At 40.3% G+C, this 18,706-nt stretch overlaps 1 protein-coding gene across 2 annotated transcripts in view; it reads left to right on the top strand.

The window, feature by feature from the left end:
- The window catches only part of Reln (reelin), a 461,223-nt gene that overhangs the window by 202,195 nt on the left and 240,322 nt on the right, over window positions 1-18,706 (top strand). For both annotated transcript variants that reach the window (XM_076566340.1, XM_076566339.1), the window contains exons 4-6: window positions 622-692; window positions 11,519-11,551; window positions 14,343-14,421. In XM_076566340.1, coding sequence (XP_076422455.1) covers window positions 622-692; window positions 11,519-11,551; window positions 14,343-14,421 — 183 coding nt within the window. The remainder of the gene's footprint in view (window positions 1-621; window positions 693-11,518; window positions 11,552-14,342; window positions 14,422-18,706) is intronic.

Raw genomic sequence — 18,706 nt, 5'->3', positions numbered from 1 at the left:
TGGGTGGGGGGAAAAGGTGTATTTTATCCTGACAAATTTTTTTATTATTATAGAAAGCTCAAAATAGCCCTCATTTTTGGAAAACATTATTTTAAAAATATTTTTTTGCCTTAATTCTCTATGCTATGGTGACCATTATTTCAAAAATCTAAAAGCACTTTCAGAGAATCTACCAAACAGTTTGTGTCAATGTCTAGAGAACTTATTAAGTGTCCTTCCTTTACTTCCACCCTGCTTTGCTCACACCTGCTATTTCCAAAAGAAGCCTGCAGATGTTACATTGTCTTCCTAAAGACCTGCAGATTTTACAATGTCTTCCTAAAGTAAGATGTTACAGTGTCTTCCTAAAGTAAGACCTGCAGATCTTACAGTGTCTTCCTAAAGTAAGACCTGCAGATGTTACAATGTCTTCACAAAGTAAGACCTGAGGATGTTCCAGTGTCTTCCTAAAGTAAGACCTGCAGGTAGCAGTTGGCCCTGGGGACTAGATTTAAGCCTTCATTCTGTTGTTTACTTGCCCTATTCGTTTAAAAATTGTATCTGCAGATTTCAACTTATTTTTAAGAATACTTTAATATCACATATAGTATTAAAAATAATCTTTTCCTACTCAATTTCCAGGGCTACTGCGACACACAGGGGCCAGGTGATTTTTAAAGATGCGTTAGCCCAGCAGCTATGTGAGCAAGGAGGTAAGAGCATGTCTGCCTTGTTTATGTTAGTTGTGTCTAAATTATTCATGGCAGATCCTATGTCTTGTACACTGAGCTGGCATTTCATTAATGTTGCTTTATCATGATGTTTTAAAATTGAATTATTGACCACTTCATATCCCCTGCTAATTGTTTATTAATAAAGATTGACTTCTGAACATATTTACTGTCAGCAAAACAAACCAAAAGGAAATGTGTCCTATTTTCATAATATTTTCTCCTGAGGAAAATTTTTAGTTGTCCTAGAAGTGACAAATTTTAGTAGTAATTGTAAAATTGTAAATCCATCCCCTTTAAATTTCTAGTCATATGTGTTTCTTATTATTACTTTACACTATAATATCTATGTGGTATTATCATGAGTTGCACACATATCTATGTGTTTAGATAGACATAATCAGTAGGATTTTACTAAGTAATGTAATATTTGATAAGTCGCTACTGTCAAACCTCTATTTGCTTACAGCTTCTTCACTCAGAAAATTCCCCTCTATAATTTCAAAAACCTATTGTCAGTATTGTTTGGTTAACTTGACTATTCTTCTATAACTAACTTTCAAGAATGCAGACATTAAAAATATGCCTTAATAGGCAAACTCAGGAATTCTATCATAATATAAATATTTTTCCACATTATGAAAATATTCAGAATACCATAAGGCAGGGAACATCAACATCATGAAAAATATATATTGCCAAAAAAGGTAAATCCAATTCACATTTACCAGCCTCTAAAAATTAAATTCTCTTAAGCTGTACAAGTTTAAGTCTGTTATTTTATCATTGGGTTGGACTATTTAAAATAAAATTAAAAGCTTAGAAAATTAATGGGAAAAATCCTCAGTGAATGAGAGCAAAAGCCATCTTATATCATAGTATAGCATGTGCACACAATTGACATCTGGTCGATACGGTGTTGTTAGATACAGAGCCCAGGCCCGAAGGCTAGCACTGAGCTCTTCAGTAGCACATAATCCACAGAAACCGTATTGGTGCAACCAAGATAAGGCAGGAAGCCTAAGGAGAAGGTGGCTTCCTGCTGTCAGGGAAATAGCTGGTGCTGTAAACCATGTATTTATTTTGGTTCTTTCTACTTTTAATTAAAACATTATTTCCTCAAATAAAATAACATAATTTTGTAGGTAATGACTTTTTATGCATTACACAAAGAATGCCTAATATATTTATGAAAGGAAAAAATAACCTTCCCTATATACCACAACACACGGCCTTTCATCTATGATATATTTTAGTTTGTTGGTCCTAATTAAATTAAGCAATTCAAACAAAGCAATTTTGTTTTGTAAAGCATGGGACCAGGAACATTTTAAGATCATATTGTGAGCTAAAAATATTGAGAAAGTAGAAGTATCTGAGAACAGGATGCCAGCAGGTCAGCAGCCTTGGTCACTTTCCTTGGAAGACTTCTGCAAATGCAGTCCCAGGAGCACCAGAAGACTACCTAGACTCACATCCCCACCTCACTTACCCTCCTCTTAGTCCTACCTTAAAACCACCTGAGTAAGCCTCATCCCATAAGCCCAGTGCTACATGCACCCCAAAACTATCCCTTTTTCCTTGCCGGGATTAACCTTTTATGTCTTTTGTTCTGGCTGACTGGAGCTTTCAGATACACATGCAGAGAGGGGGGGGAGGAGGAGGAGGAGGGAGAGAGAGGAAGAGAGAGGGGGGAGGAGGAGGAGAAGGGGGGAGAGAAAGAGAGAGGAGGGAGAATGGCTTGGCAGTAATGAAGTTGTGATGTTTCTATCTCCATCCATTATGGTCACAGGGTGGCCTTGTCTGAAGCTGATGTCTGTAAGATTGTTTATGTTCCACAAGAGAACACCAAGGCCCTGCTGCAAGGGCTAGACCAGCTGCTAGATGCCAGTGCTGTTCTCTCTCAAGGCTGAGGAGAGAAAGCTAGTGAGCAGTCATTTACTTTTGGGTTTCAGGCTTTACAAGTCCTTTGCAATCAGGGAGGTGTGGTTGGAACTGTGCCACTATGTCGGTGGATGTGACCTTCTCCTTTAGAGGAGGCTCAGCAGTCACATGGGAAGGCTCCTACTGGAGCAGAGACTCAAGCAAGGTCAGCCCATGAGATGACATGCACGAGCTATTCCGTAAGGGAGAATGTGATGATTCTTTCTTTATAAGCTTGCCTGTGTTTTCTAAAATTTTACAATGAAATTATATTATTTGAGTTATAAGAAAATAACAGAAATTCTCCCTACCCCCAAATTACAAATATGAGGTTTACCTTTTGAAGAGGGAGGGGCACTTCTGCTGAGCAGGTGGACTGAATTATTTTTCAAGAACTGGAGAGAAATACAGAGTACATGTGTCGCTCTTGTACAATGACTGCCCTGACTCTCCACGTGTCTTAATTACCTTCTGATTATTCATTTCCCCCACCTGGAAGCCTCTGGAAAGAGGAATCATGCCTTGATTTCTTTTTCTTTAACACATAATATGCTTGTCTTAAGGCATACACTTAATAAATGGTGAAGAATCAGCGTAAGGTTTTCCTATTGGAAACTCACTGCCTCTCCTGAGAAGCCTTTCCCATGGAGCACTGTGGGGCAGGCTGGCGGTCACAAAACAGTATTCCTTATCCTGTTGCAAATGTAAGTTCTGTCTTTTAAAAATCTGTAAGTTAGGACTGGGGAGATGGCTCAGTCAGTCGTGTGCCTACCCTGTAAGCACGAGAACCTAAGTTCAGATCCCAATGCTCACATAATAACCCAGGCACAACATGCATCTGCAGCTCCAGCCCTGGGGTGGTTTGGAACCAGCCAGCCTAACTGAATCAGCTTCAAGTTCAGAGAGAGATCCTGCCTCAAAAATAAGGTGGAGAATGATCGAAAAGACACCTGCCACTGGTTCCTGGCCACTGTACCCATGTATACACATATACACATGTGCATGCATACTCACATGCATGTGTACACACTCACATGAACATAAACATATACATACATATAACATATTCATCATACACACAAATAAATTTAAAAATTGTTCACAGATTTTTCATTTCATCTCCAATGAATTGCCTTAGATCGCACCTTAGTATCTTTATATCATCGTCCATTCTGAGGTTCTAGAAGTAACAGTAAACACTCTGCGGATGGGTTCTTCTGACAATCGTGGTCCAGACGACAGGCAAGAGTGTCCTCATCTTTACCCTGGAGATACTGCTGTGCTGCTTCTGCTGTTTGGTGTGTGTGTGTGTGTGTGTGTGTGTGTGTGTGTGTGTGTGTGTGTGTGTGTATGAGGGTGTATACTCACCCATGTTCATTCACTGGCAATAAAAAAGAACAGAAATAGCTAACAGTCCTCTAGGATTATTGAATGTCTACTGTGGGTGCCAGCTTTGCTAGGTTAAGTCGTGAGGCGTGTCAAGGAACAGAGCATAGTTGGGTAGGAGGCAAGGGAAAAGGTGACTACAGTTTTACACAGGGTGGCCCCAGATCAGGTAGGTTTCATGAGAAGGTAATACTGGAGCAAAAATTTAGCATGTACCTTTCCAAGAGACTGCCCAAAATATCACTAAGGTTTTAAATACAAAAATGCTGGTGAAGTACTGTTTGGGGTACTCAAAGTAAAGAAGAAAATTCAAAATAAGCTAAAAACTTGGAAGGAAGTGGAAGAGACCAGTCCACCACAAGGATTATTATTGGACAATCGAGAAAGATGGAATCATAAAATTCATGCTTGCTCCATAGCCTAGGTGTCCTAAGCTTGCCTGATCCTCCTGCATCCACCATCCAAATGCATGATTGCAGGCTTGTGCCACCACATCTGGTTCCAAGAAAATTTCTGATTTTAAAAATTAAATTTTGAAAATTCACATGAATTACATCCACCTCAATAAAAAACAGTCACCATTGCCAATATCCTCTGAAAACTCAAGGAAAAAACCTTACTCTTTAGAGGCTTATAAATCAAGTGTCCAGTGTGAAGCTGATGTGAGTAGGTCAGCATGGCTGCCACTGGACCAAATGTGTACACAAATCATGGCCAAGGATGGAGCAGGGAGAATAACAGTGTTAGTGTATGTCCACTGGCCTCTGGGCTTTTTGGCATACCTTCTTCAAACACGCACATTGATTATTTAGCAAGGCCAAATGTCAGACTTGTGCTCTGTAGTGCCCCATATAAAGGTGCATGCCGTTTATAAATCATGCTGGGATCCTCTGTTGTTGACTTGATAGCAGTGGCTAAAACTGAAAATGCTTTCTATCAGAAAAAAAGGGACAGATCTGCTTTCCACCATGTGGAGATGCTTGCTGTGGGCACTGGGCTCTGGTCATAGGCTCTATTGTTTCATCCAGACCTCAAATTCTTTCTTTTTTTTTTTAATCATTTGTATTAAGGATTGTGAAATTGTAAACTGTGAGATAGAAAGGATGTAAAAGTTGAATAATCAAACCCATAAAGTAAACAAGGTATTAAATTTAGATGTGTTTCTCAAAAGCCTTAAATGTACCTATCAGAGTGGGGTATATCTCAGTGGTAGAGCTAATAGTGGTGGTCAGCATAAGGCCCTGGGGTCAATTCATGCAATGCAATCAATCAATCAGTAAGTAATATTTTAAATATCATTTGTAGGGCATATCTACCAGAGTCTTCCCTCAGTGATACCCTTGTTATTCAATATTTTAAATTAGTAAGTATTTTTCCCAATAACCTAAACTGCAAAATCTTTATTAAACCAGCCTTCTTTCACAGTATTAGTCAGAGTTGTGTTTTACATTGCCTACTTCCATTGTTGTAAAGAAAACTGATTCACTTGAGTGTTCCCAGTGTTAAAGATTTGCATGTCAAAAACATCTGTTTCCCCATGGCTGTTCTGTAGCTTGAATTTTACTGTAGCAGCTACAACTTCTGTTCCTGGCATCCCCAGGCTTGTGATTTAGACACAAAGAGAGCTGGATAGGAGGCTGGGGAAGCCATCCAGGAGCTGCAGTCCTGCTTCAGGGTCTGAGAAAGTACCCAGTATAGGAAAGAACTGAGCCCGCCCTGGGGCTCTGACAGAGACAGTGCCCCTGAGTAACCCAAGGCTGGCAAGATTAAGAGGAATGACAGAGCTGGCTCACATGGTCACAGTAAAATTTCTTGCTGGTCCCTGGGTGGGTCTAGCTACTTTTTACGTTCCCTGGAAAGGGGTGTTTTAGATGGATGCTATTTTTTCAAGGTGATTGAACAAGGGTGTAAACAGCCTTCTTTGCAGTTCTGGGGGCTGTATATACTCCCACTTGACAGCTTTATCTGGTCTGGAGTCAAAACACCAAGATTTATGCTTGAAAGGAACTTGACATTGGCTGCCTCTGAATGCCCATAGAGCCAGCTTTCCACTCAAACTGCTATATAATCTGCTTGACTCCCTCATATTTTAAAGGACAGAAGCTAGATTTGAGTATATATAATTACTTGGGAACGAAATTGCTGCCAACATACATCAATCATATTTTCATTTTTCCTTGTGAAATATTATTTCATACAACTTGTTAATTCATTCTTATTTTGATGTATGTATGAAAATATACTCATGTCATATAACAAATTAATATAGATCTTCATAAGTTTTTAAGTATTGGAACATATTCATATTAATTGGCATATATTGTGCTCTGTCCTCAGTAGGCATATGTGGGACTGTACCAGACCCAAGGGAGTTGTGTGACAATGTGAGAGAGTCATGCCCTGCTCTTAGATGGTTTGTAGCATATTGATACTAGTCCAACCCACAACTGAAAAACAAAACTATGCATATAGAAAAACAATCAGTGGAAGGCTGTTCTCCAGTCTCCTCGGAGGCCCTTGCTTAACAGTCCTGCTTTTTTTTTTCTCATAGCTTCAGTGTCTTGCTTTTCAAAAGTGATGTTCAAAGTACATAGGCCATTGCTCTTGGGGACAGGAATTTCATCTTTGTGTGCATCCTCTGACAGCGTTTCTCCCTCCCACTCCGCTTCTTGAAAGAACACCAAGTGTCCTCAGGGTTCACTCCGAACCCTGCTGCCTGGCACCACGGGGACCTGACACCCGCAAGGAACCAGCCAGTCCAGGGTCCTGCTTGATTTGCCTCCTCTCTGTTTCTTCATTATTCCTCCACCACACAGTGTCCATGCTGGGGCCACGGGGGGCGGGGGGGGGGGCGGGGGAGGTTGTTACGGGAAATCCTGAACTTCTTATCACATTGGAGTGACCTCACACCTCTGGTTTGCATCTCTGGAACTCTATCCATTTGTTCGGTGCTGACTCGGTAAGACAAAGCGGTTGAGAGCATGGAATGTGGATCTCTCTGCATTTGAGTTTCTGTTCTGCTACTGTGTAGCTATGAAGCTTTCCCTGGTGTCAATATCCTTGTCACTGGAGTGGAAAGAATTACAGTTCTTGTTTTCAAGTCATCCCATCTCATTCCTGAGGCCTGGTCTTGTAGGTCATCGGAAAGGAAAAGAGTGGAGGGATTAAATACTGCCGAGGTCTGTGTGGCATGATGGCTGGCGTCTTGGGGAGCGTTGTCGTTCTTAATTGTTTTAGTCACTTCTCTGGTCACTGTGACAAAATGGCCTACAAAAGAATCTTAAGGACGCCCTTGGTTTCACTGACAGTTGGAGGTGACAGACCGTCACAGTGGGAAGAGAGCAGCAGGAATATGCCTCAGCTGATCATCTCATACCCACCATCACAAAGCAGGGAGATGAATGCCATGTCCAGCCCACTTTTTCATTTGTGGATAGTCTAGGGACCCCAGCCTGTGGAATGTTGCCACCTGCGTTAAGGTTAGGTCTTCCCACTTAAATTAAGCCAATCTAGAAGCTCCTTCACAGAATGACACTCCATGGATTGAGTCTCATCAAGATGACAGTGAATGAACCATCACAGAGGATGACATTCAGATGCCATTTTACTGCCTTCCACTCAGTTCTAACCTGGACTTTGCTTTCCTTGGACTCTGCCTCTTTTTATCGCAGTATCACCCCAAGCGTTAAACAGAAGCCCAGGGAACATCTTTTGCTCACCCTTGTCTGTCTTCCGTGCTTATACCAGTGTGTTTAAGATAGCTTATTAGTCTTAGTATTTCCTAAAACAGCCTTTGTTTTTTCTATAACTACCGGCACATTTTTGGTTCAGTAGTTCCAGTTATTCCTCGACACAAACTGCCTTCGTCATGTGAGTGGCTCCAGTAGCCAGCCTAGTCTGTCTTTCAAGGCCCTCTGTAGACTGCCCTGTGTCTCTTTCCCTCCATTCTCTTCTTCCTCTTCCTCTCTACTGCCTTCTAGTCGCCCTTGCCTTTCTCCTGGCTGTTGTTTAAATCCTGATCACATGTTCTGAGCCTTCAGGTTAACGTACTACTGACTTTTCTCTCTTCCATGAATGAATTATATTTTTTGAGTTTTCAAAGGTCTAGAATTTTTTAATTATACAGCAACATTTTAAAATAATTTACTAACAACTCCTATGGCATATTACTTTATATTCTTATTTTTCATTCAAAAATTTTATTCACATCATGACCAATGTTTTGAAAGCTATGTGACTGTTTCTCCAAAAATGTGTGTGCATAAGGATGGTAGGACAGTGAGTCCAAGGGTTAGTCATTTCGTCCTGTTATTGATAGCTCATAAAAGAATCACTTACCTGAAAGAGTTCTCTAAGTCATAAGATATAGTTTTGGTCTGATCCTATTCAATTTATTTTAGGATATGAAAAAGGATAAGCTGCTGTAGAACACAAATCAAATTGAAGTGGGGGTGAGAGAGGGATGGAAGAGAAAAATAATTGCTAATACTGCTGGATTCTGTGTATAATTTAGCGCTTTAAATATTAAGTAATCTTTTATATTGATCATAACTATTTCCTGAATACAGGGAGAACTATTTTCATTCTAAATTTATAACATTTTTGGAAGTTTAATTATCATACTTGAAGGTCAAATGGTGCTTTATTGCAATAAAATACAAAAAGTAATAAAGAAATTATTCCTGGGGAGATGAAAGTCTCGGATCATAGCTCATTAAATACTAACTTCACAGACCATGTCTAATTTGTCATATTTAGCTTTGAAAATTTAATACATTAGAATTTCAAATTAGGTGAAAAGATACATGAGACAAAACTACCTAGGGCCTTTGAATTCCAAAATGATTTAGGATGTAAAGTTCCGGTAGCCTAATGCCTAAATTTGTGTAAATTACCTATGTGTGTGTGTGTGTGTGTGTGTGTGTGTGTGTGTGTGTGTGAATATATTAGTGCTGCAGTGTTGTGAGTCCCATGTTGACTTAAATCTTTCCTCTAAAACAAGCCATTGATTGGTAACACCTTTGTCAAGAGGGGATTAAGTACAATCTCGTTTTCCCTAGTATGCCTAGGCTACTGTGACTGTGTGAGATTTTGGTAGGCCCAAGCTTTAAAAGAGTATGAGCAAATTTCAATTCTTGATTTTCACTCTGCATTAAGTGGCTCAGTTTTCTTTCTCTCCTTTTGAGTGGCCATAATTCCCTAATGGATACCTAGTACAGAGCTTCCTCCTAACTCTAATTCAGCCTTGTCCAATGGAAATATGTCAGCTTATGTGTAATTTTAAATCTACAGCGGCCACATGCAAGAAACAAAAATAAAATAGTTAATTTATTTAACACAGAGAAAATGTAAAATATTAAACATTTCAATATAACATAGACAATATAAAATTGTTAGTAAGATATTTTACATTATTTTTTCTTGTGCTAAGACTTGAAAATCTGGAATATATTATATATGTGGAATGCATTTAAATATTAAATATCTGGCTTATTTAAGATTTTATAAATTTGCAGTTAGAAGTAGCATTACATGCCTGCCTGTCCTTAGCTTCTTAAAAGTCTTCAAAAACTGGATTGAGTATCCAAAATGCTCATTTTCCTTTATATTCACATATTGACAAAATCTGTTCATTTTTATGAGAGTTTATCTAACGTTGGCGCAAAGCATGCGTATATGTCAATACTGTGTACAAATAAATTCTTTTATTTTTAGCAATCTAGTATTGTGAATATGTAACTTAGAGTGATACTGTACAAAATGAAAAGCAACTGTAGTATTATTTAATATAACAGGAAGAAGCTATGATTGATATCTAAGGTTTTGCAGACAGTTTAGATAACACTGGGACTTACATGTTAAAATCTAACATTCATTCACATACAGAAATGTGCAACATCAATACATTTCTAGTTTATTTTATTTTTTTGCATGCGTGAGTGGTATATGCTGGGATGTGGTGGCCAGAGACCCACAGTGGTCCTTCCTCGCCCCTCGCCTTATTTTGTAAGATAAGGTCTCTCACTGAACCTGGAGCTCACTCTTTCTGCTGCACTGGCTGTTCAGTGAGTACCTGGGGCTGCCGACCTCTGCCCTCCAGTGCTGGGATTACAGATGTGCACCACCACCTGTGGCTTTTCCTAGGGTTGTTGGGGAACCTAACTCAGATTCCCATGCTTGTTCAGCAAGCGCTTGACCCACTGAGCCATTTTCCTAGCTCTCTACATTCTAGTTTTCAAGGCCATTGTCATAGAACACACCTGTAACCCCAACATTTGATCGCTGTAAGTTTGAGACCAGGGTGGGCTACATAGTGAGCACCAGGCCACCTTGGACTATAGAGTGAGACCCTGCACACCAGAAACAAATTCAGTTTCAACACAGATTCTTCCACTTCTCCAGCTAGCTTGCAAGTCAACTATTCCTTTCTTGGAAGCTTTCTGTTCAGCCTATTCATATGCAGTGTGACATGGGAGAACATGCATCAGTGTGCCATAGTCTGTCTTTGATTTTTGGATATTTGGCAAATATTCCTTTTGTTTGGAGAAAAACCTAGATTCAGAGAGTTAATTCAGTGAGCCATTGTGGGACCCCTGCAACTTGGTCAATAAGTATCAACATAAAACACAAAATCTTTAAATGTGTTATGTTCCATTTTGTAAGAGTTCCACAAATGGCTTTAACAAATTTAATCATGGTACTCTCCATAGAATCTACTGTGTGCACATGTGCATGTGTGTGTGTGGTTTTTTTTCAAGATGTGGTTTCACTATGTAACCCTGGCTGTCCTGGAACTTGCTTTGTAGACAGATTAGCCTAGAACTCAGATCCACCTGCCTCTGCTTCCTGAGCGCTGGGATTAAAGGCATGCGCTACCATGCCCAGCTTAGAATCTATTTTTTAAAAGCACACACAAATATATTCAGTATATTACATGTTAAGCTGAAGCAATATGACACTCACCAGTCTCATTTTAAAATACTGTTAATTCTGGATTCTTAGTCTGGCATAACTAAGCCACTGCCCATTGTGAGAGAAATTGATTTTTCATGTCTAGTTGAAATTATTCTTTGAAAGTTAGAAAATACTTTTGAGTACATGTATCATGACTCCTACACTTAGGTAGTGAATTGACATTTCCTCAGATTTGGAAATCATTGTGGCATGGTGGAAATGACTGTCAGCAATTTGAACTGGGCAGGGTCCTATGAGACAGGGCTTCTATGTAGCCCCATCTGTCCTGGAATTCACTCTGTAGACCAGGCTAGCCTCAGAGTCACAGAGATCGCCTGCCTCTGCCTCCTGAATGATGGGACTAAAGGTGTGCACCACCATACCTGGCTTAGCATTTCTTTTCTTAGTCCTGCAGAGTAAAAAGTCCCTTATCATGTGATGTATTTCATGTGAGCTTGGTTCTGTTGCTGCATTTGTGGTTGCTTGTCACTGATTTTGCTTCTATCACAAATCAGTCATCATTCTGTGTTCTTCTTTTGTTCCAGCTCCCACAGAAGCCAGTGCTCAGTCTCACCTCGGTAAGTATATAAGACTCTGATGCCATTAGCTTAGTACTTGGTCACCTTGCCCCCTCCCCTTCTGGCTATATGGGCACATGCTGTGGAGTGGAAACTTCCAACTCTCTGGTTCTCTGACCTTCACTGGGGTCACCTAGACTCAGGTTCCGATGGTGCTGGAGCAGAGGTCCTCCCAGGGAAGCCAGATTTCATTATAGATGGTTGTGAGCCACCGTGTTGTTGCTGGGAATTGAACTCAGGACCTCTGGAAGAGCAGTTGGTGCTCTTAACCTCTGAGCCATCTCTCCAGCCCAGCACCCTCATTCTTAAAATCCTGTTCAGTGCGACCTTACGGCTGAGTGTCCAAAAGCTGAGTTTCTCCAGAGCACCTGCCCATCGTATCAGAGTGCAGAGGCAGGAGCCTCAGGTGTGGACAGAGTGGGCTCATTTTAAACTTAAGATTTCTGCTCAAGTTCTTAGGTTGAAGTGGGCAACCATTCAGTCATTTCTTCTGGTCTAGAGGGAGCTTTTAAGTGGTTACTTTCTTTAAAAAAGGAACCCATGGTTTCTAGCAGTGCCATGTACTCTGTGACCCCATCTCTTCAAGGCAAGGCAATGGGATGGTTAAAAGCACAGATTCTGGAGTCAAACTGCCTGTTTATCCTATCTTCACCATTGCTATAAGTTATGACATTGATCATGTAACCTGTCTGTGCCCACATGTAAAATAGAATCGATAATAACAGTAACTACCTCACTGGTTGGTATGTGGATTAAGTGAAATTTCAAATTATATAGTAAAAGGTATCCTAGTATCTGGTAATAAATAAATATAAAATGTGTTTATTCACTAAAGCTAACCTAGGGGATTGTCTCTAGAAAACAAGTAACCATTAAGAGTTAAATTTGTCATGTTGTGCCAGTGAAGACTTATTTTAAAAAGCAATTTCCGACCCTTCGTAATTTAATAAGAGTGAAAGGAATCCTCTTTGCTGGTCCCAGTACTTCCAGGCATCTCTTACTGTGGGGCCTCAGAGAGGTCCATTATTTGTCTCTTGGGCTTTTCCTTTCAACCTACAAACCCAATTAATTTATTTTTCTCTTTGGAAAATCTGCCTTGAGAAGCTCTGCTTTTATGTAATGCTACAGCTTGGGGCTCCTCTTGGCAGCTGAACATAACTGCTTAGAAGCATGCCTTCTGGCAGCCACGACAGGCTGGTGACCCACAGTGGTGCAGTGGTGTCTTGGCCAAGCTGTGACCTGAGAGAGCTGTACCCTGTAGGCATGTCAGACACCACATCCAAGTGCTCAGAGGGATCATTAAATCACCCCCATGCTCAGAGCCATCACTAGGTTCTCTCCAGTGGATAGCCACTTTCTCCCTGTTCTCATGCCTCAGGCTTCGAGGAGGAACAGCCAGTCCTCCTAAGTACATGCTGATTTGCGGGTTTCCATGACTTCATTATATGCTTGCCTGCTGGCATACCTGGTATTCAGGGGGTGCAGACTGCCATAGGTAGGATGTCACCAAAGAGAATTTGAAATTATCTTCCCTGATATTTGGAAGAGATTTTAATTACCCAGTGAGTTCAGAGAATTGTGTGACTGAGCCCCTAAACGCAGAAAATATCAACTTTGAAAAACATAAAATTTGTTAAAGGGTCTCTGTTAGTCACATGATATGATTTTAATTTTTCTGAAAACTAACTACATCAAACAAAATTGTAAGGAAAAGACCCAGAGGATTCCCGTTAGCCAAAACTTCCTGCACAAGCCCCAAAAATCTGATGAGAATGTTGTTAAAGCAGTCATTAATTTCTCCTTTTGCACTTTGAACACACATCATCGCTGGCTATGGAATCATTTTTTTCCTTTGCACACCCTCTTTCCAGAGCAAGTAGGCACTCTACAGTTTTTGAAGATGTTCTTTGGCTTCCCCAAATCCTAATGCTTAAAAATAAGTGTTGAATACAACTGCAAGGTAGTGCTACTACTATATTTACCACCGTGGCTGGCACCCTAGCATTCTCCCTGATTTTTGTTTTGTTTTGTTTTGTTTTTTGTTGTTGTTGTTGTTTTGTTTTTCGAGACAGGGTTTCTCTGTGTAGCTTTGAGCCTTTCCTGGAACTCACTTGGTAGCCCAGGCTGGCCTTGAACTCACAGAGATCCACCTGGCTCTGCCTCCCGAGTGCTGGGATTAAAGGCGTGCGCCACCACTGCCCGGCCTCCCTGATTTTTAAATTGACTCTGTAGTTTTATGTATAGATAATATTTTCAGTGCAACTCAGATGGTTAGTAATTCAGCTAAGTTAGCAATTCAGAGCATACTAAATGAATAATGAGTGAATGTGAGGAGTTCTAAAAATCAAGCCAGGGCAATAGGACAAGAGAAAATGCCTCAGAAGACTAAATGGTAGCTGTTTTGGGCTACAGTAAATAGCCAGAATTCTCCATCCTATTCTTCCATGCCTTAGTGAGCAGAAACAGGTCTGCCCAGGCTGTATCTTGGTAGACATGATATGGGTCAGGAATGAGTGACGAGCTCTGTGTAGCCTCTCTTCACTTTGGTCTTCCTGCCTGTGACCACTCAGTTTCTTTTTGGGAACTCTGGGTTTCAGACTTCAAGAAGTGTAAACAGCAAGGCCTTCATCCTCAGCATTTACTGACAGAGAAACTATAACTAACTGCTTATTTAAAAGTCAGTTTTAATTTAAAGTATGGCTATGTTTCGTAGATGCAGCATGTTAACACACATAATAGCTAAATTCCCCTCCATAGTGTAAAATTCTTCTCTAAATTCTTTCTCTCATAGCTGAAATACACAGTGACAGTGTGATCCTACGGGATGACTTTGACTCCTACCACCAACTGGAATTAAATCCTAATATATGGTAAGTTACAGGGATGGGTTGTATTTTGATTGGAGAAATGATGCTGAGTTCATTTAAAGAAAAACTTTTCTCCCTCAAGGATCAGTTACCGAAAATTCACCCGCTCTTGAGCACTAATGTGTTAATGAGAGCCGTTAACTATGGCACAGACGTGTACACAAGCTGCAGTGTCCATTTGTTTCATCTTTAAAATTGAATGTAGGTGTTCTTCCAACCCCCGAGTGTGGTTGGATGGATATTTAGATTTATAAAATTTTCATATTTTATTCTAGTTTATTTTTCTGTTGCTGTAATAAACACCGTGATCAGAAGGAAGTTGGAGGAAGGAAGGGCTTATTTAAGTCCACACTTCCAGGTTCGTCACTGAGGGAACTCGGGTTAGGAACCTGGAGTGGGACCTGAAGCAGAGACCGTGGAGGAACACTTCTGACCAGCTTGCTTCCATGATCCTGTTCAGCAGCTTTAAATAGTGAGGCTGCCTGCCTAGGGGTGTCCAACATCGGCTGGGCTCGTATACATCAGTTACCAGTGAGAGCTGCCCACAGGTCAATGTGGTGGAGACAGTTCTTCAAGGAAGGTCCCTCTTCCCAGCTGTGTCCCATGACAAGATTAGCCATCACGTATATACAATATCATGCTGCAATGTTTCTAATAATCATTGCTGAGTAGAAGAAGGAAGATGTTTTATCTGAAATGACAAATGGTTTCATCATAAATTGTAATAATCTCTCATATTAGCTCTCCTCATTATCTACACCCCAGTCTTGCTTTAGAAGGCTTTTAAGTATAAATTCCAGGGATTTTGAGAACAACAAAATAATGAACTCCGATTCAGTCTTTAGAAATTTTGTATATAGTTTGAAATCTAAATGTGTTGGCTGTGTGTTATATTTTTTGCTGACCTTAGAATAGGTCTGTCAATCCAGATCTTTTTGAAGACTCTCTGAATTTCGGGCTTTTCGTTATGTTGTATATGATTGTGCAAATAAAAAGGAGTTCAAAAAATGATAAACTTCGAACATGGAATGAAAGCCCAAGCAATAACAATACTCAAAATTAGAAAGCAGATGACCCTGTTACCTCTGAATGTCAGCATATGAAATCACTCTGCTGTTTTGTTTATTTTTACTGTTTTAACAAATATTTTAGTGGCACAATCAGTTAGCATGTTGTACTCACACAAATACTTAACAGTAATTATTTAAATGGGATTTCTTTTAGAAGTTGCATTTCTTTCAAGTAGATAATAGTTCAATGATGATGTAGAGACACATCATTGAGAAGTTAAACATTGTGGACAGGGATACTTAAATGTAATAGTATGGGACCCAGAAGAGGATTCTCTGGGGGAAAATCCTAATATAAATGTCTTGAAATAAATAGAAATTTGTATTAAGAAGAGGCAAAAAGCAACAAAAAAATATTTTAAGTAACTTTGTCTGACCAAGAAAACTTCTCCCTTTTCTCTTGACATTTATCTCTCTGCATTCCACTAATATAGATGTTAGCAGATGATTTGTTTATTTCAAGGAAAGTTCATTTCTGTCAAGTTAGCTCATCGTCTTCAGTTTTCTTGACAAATACAAAATGTGACTTTTATGCGAGTCAAAATCTGTTGTTTTTTAAATCAATGAAATGTGATTGATTTTACTTCAACCATTTTCATGATTAATTGGGTATGATCTTTCCTGGCCAAAATTATGGATTTTATGTCTCTTTTACTTATGCTACCATTTTTCCACTTTTTGACGCTTCCCCTTTTAACCTTAGAACCAGCACTTTTCCAGCCATGCTGCTGAGCACGCTCACCCCTGCCGGCTGTTGCAGCCCCTTCACTGGGCTCCTTTAAGAAAACATGGGCCATGGCGCTCCTATTTGAGAAGGCATTTTATGAAACTAGAAATGGCAGTCTCTGAGATCAGGCCAGTCTGGTTTAACTTCTGAACATGTAGCTTGCTAACTCAGCACCCTGAGAAAAATAAAGAGCTCCCTTCTTTCTGGGACCCCCATTTCTTGCAGCAAAAATGAGGCATTGAGAAGTGAGGGAGTTCTGCTACCACGCCCAGGCATGACAGGTGTGCGTAAAAGTTTCTTCCTCTCCCAATTCATGCCCCTCTCCTCCCTCTTCCCTTTCTTCTCCCCCCTCCTCCACTTCTTTTTTCCTTGCTTTCCTTCCTATCCATCTGCCATATCCTCCTCCCATACTCCTCTTCTTTCTGTGATGGTGTTTCTACAATGGACTATATTTCTTCTAAACCCAGACACCAGTCTTAAAGATGACCTTAATCCATTTACTTGAGTCCTTCTGTCTTCTGTATCACATTTGCATAAAAACAAACATCAAATTAAATATACCTACGTTGCATTCTCTGTGGATGCAATGAAAATGGAGTGATAATGTGCAGAATCACAGGTAAGGACAAAGAGTATCTCCAGGCAGCTAGGACCCCTTAAAAATAAACATAAGCTCCATAAGCTCAGAACCAAAACCCAGTAAATTCAGATATTCTAGTTTGTGTGTGTGTGTGTGTGTGTGTGTGTGTGTGTGTGTGTGTGTGTGTGCTTGCATGTGTGCATATGTGTTTATACCTGTAATGAGAATGTATATGTGTGTGAAGGTCAGAACAACCGTGGATATTAGTCCTCACTCTCTCTCTTGTTTGAGATGGGGTCTCTGTTGTTCCTTGAGGAGTGTACCAGAGATCGAGCCCGTGAGCTTCTGTGAGTTCTCTCTTCCCTAGTGTCTTGCTAACTCAGATTACACTGACTGTGTAGTCTGTGATTACAGACATGCACCACTGTGCCCTGCTTTAGGTGGGCTCTGGGGATTTGAACTCGGGTCCTCATGCTTGCTTGGCAGGTGCTTTACCCACTGAGCCATCTGTTAGTGCCCCTGGTTTAATGTTTTTAAGAAAGTGGCAAAGCCTCACCTTGATGTGAAGCCTTCTGGCTGGTTTTCACTCTCATGAACTCTGTTTACTCAGTACACATTTGTCATGACTTTTGTCCTTTATGATATTGTCTTTGAGTCTCTTTCTGTCACAAAGCAATCCAAAGTCACAAAGCAGTCCAAAGTGCTGGAATCCTGGTGATCACATGGGAAGGATCGTCCCCATGCCATCTCTGAGTCTGTGCCCATACCACACACACCAGAGAGGAGCAAAGTGCTGGGTACGACACTTAGGGCCGCATTCCCACAACTAAATACCTCACTAAATAATCTTCCCGAAAAGAAAGATGTGACACTTATGTCAGTGTGGTCCTCCATGTGGTTCTGGAAGCTTCATGAGCATTGTTCAACTTGTAATTCCTATGGGAATTATCAGAAAAATCAGAAATAAACTGCAGCTGTAGCTGTATGATCTGTATGGATAATCCAAAAAAGAGAGACACGAAGAAATCACAGCTATACCTGTGTAATCTTAGATCCATTCTAAAGTGCAGTCATTCACTTATTTGCTCCTATTACTTTCTTCTAATGTCCATTTTCCATTCTACTTCATGCAGTTTTTTACTGTCTCGTTTGATGTCTTATTACAGACAACGATACATGAGCTATGAAGAATAAAAGCGATATTCCCATTATCGTGAATAAAGGGATAGTGCTCTGCCAAGTGTTTTGATGACAATGACGTGGAATCAGGAAACTTTGCGCAGTTTAGAGATTTGACTTAAGACATGTCCATTTCATTTGGTGAGAAGATCAGTGAATAAAAGAATATAAACTATAATGAGGCCTTTCCCTCTCTGTTAGAATTCTGTTCTTTCCCTGGGCCTGCAGGTTGTGGAAGTAGTTTCTCTGTCCTTCTAGAAATTATTTGTGCAAACACAAGTGTAATTATGAATTTCATTCACAAACTTAGAACCAGGAAGGCACAGCTTGCTTTATTCTTCTGTAGCCCCACTTAATCACTTTTCTTTTCACCCATTCAGCCTTAATTTTGTTCAACTCTGGCTTGCCCTCTGCCACTTGTCTAGATTGTAGCTAAGTCTCAGGAGTCACATTAGTGCAATGGCACATGATAAGTAGGGATGCCCCTGGTGCCCAGACATGTTTCTGTAGATGCCCTCCAAGTCCTCCATGACCAGCTCTAGTCCTTGATGACTCTATACTCACAGAGAGCTTTCTTCCTGTCCTAATCGCTCCTCCAGGACAGTTGCTGCTTCTGTTCCTGTATAAGGGCTTAGGAGCTGCTCTTTGTTTCTTAACTAGGGAAGAGGAGGCACTATACCTCCAAGATGCCTTACTGCACTCAACTGTGCTGATGTGCAGCTTTTGTCCTTC

The sequence above is a fragment of the Peromyscus maniculatus genome, chromosome 3 (assembly GCF_049852395.1).
Source record: "Peromyscus maniculatus bairdii isolate BWxNUB_F1_BW_parent chromosome 3, HU_Pman_BW_mat_3.1, whole genome shotgun sequence".
Taxonomy (NCBI): domain Eukaryota; kingdom Metazoa; phylum Chordata; class Mammalia; order Rodentia; family Cricetidae; genus Peromyscus; species Peromyscus maniculatus.
This window is presented reverse-complemented; position numbering and strand designations above follow the sequence as displayed.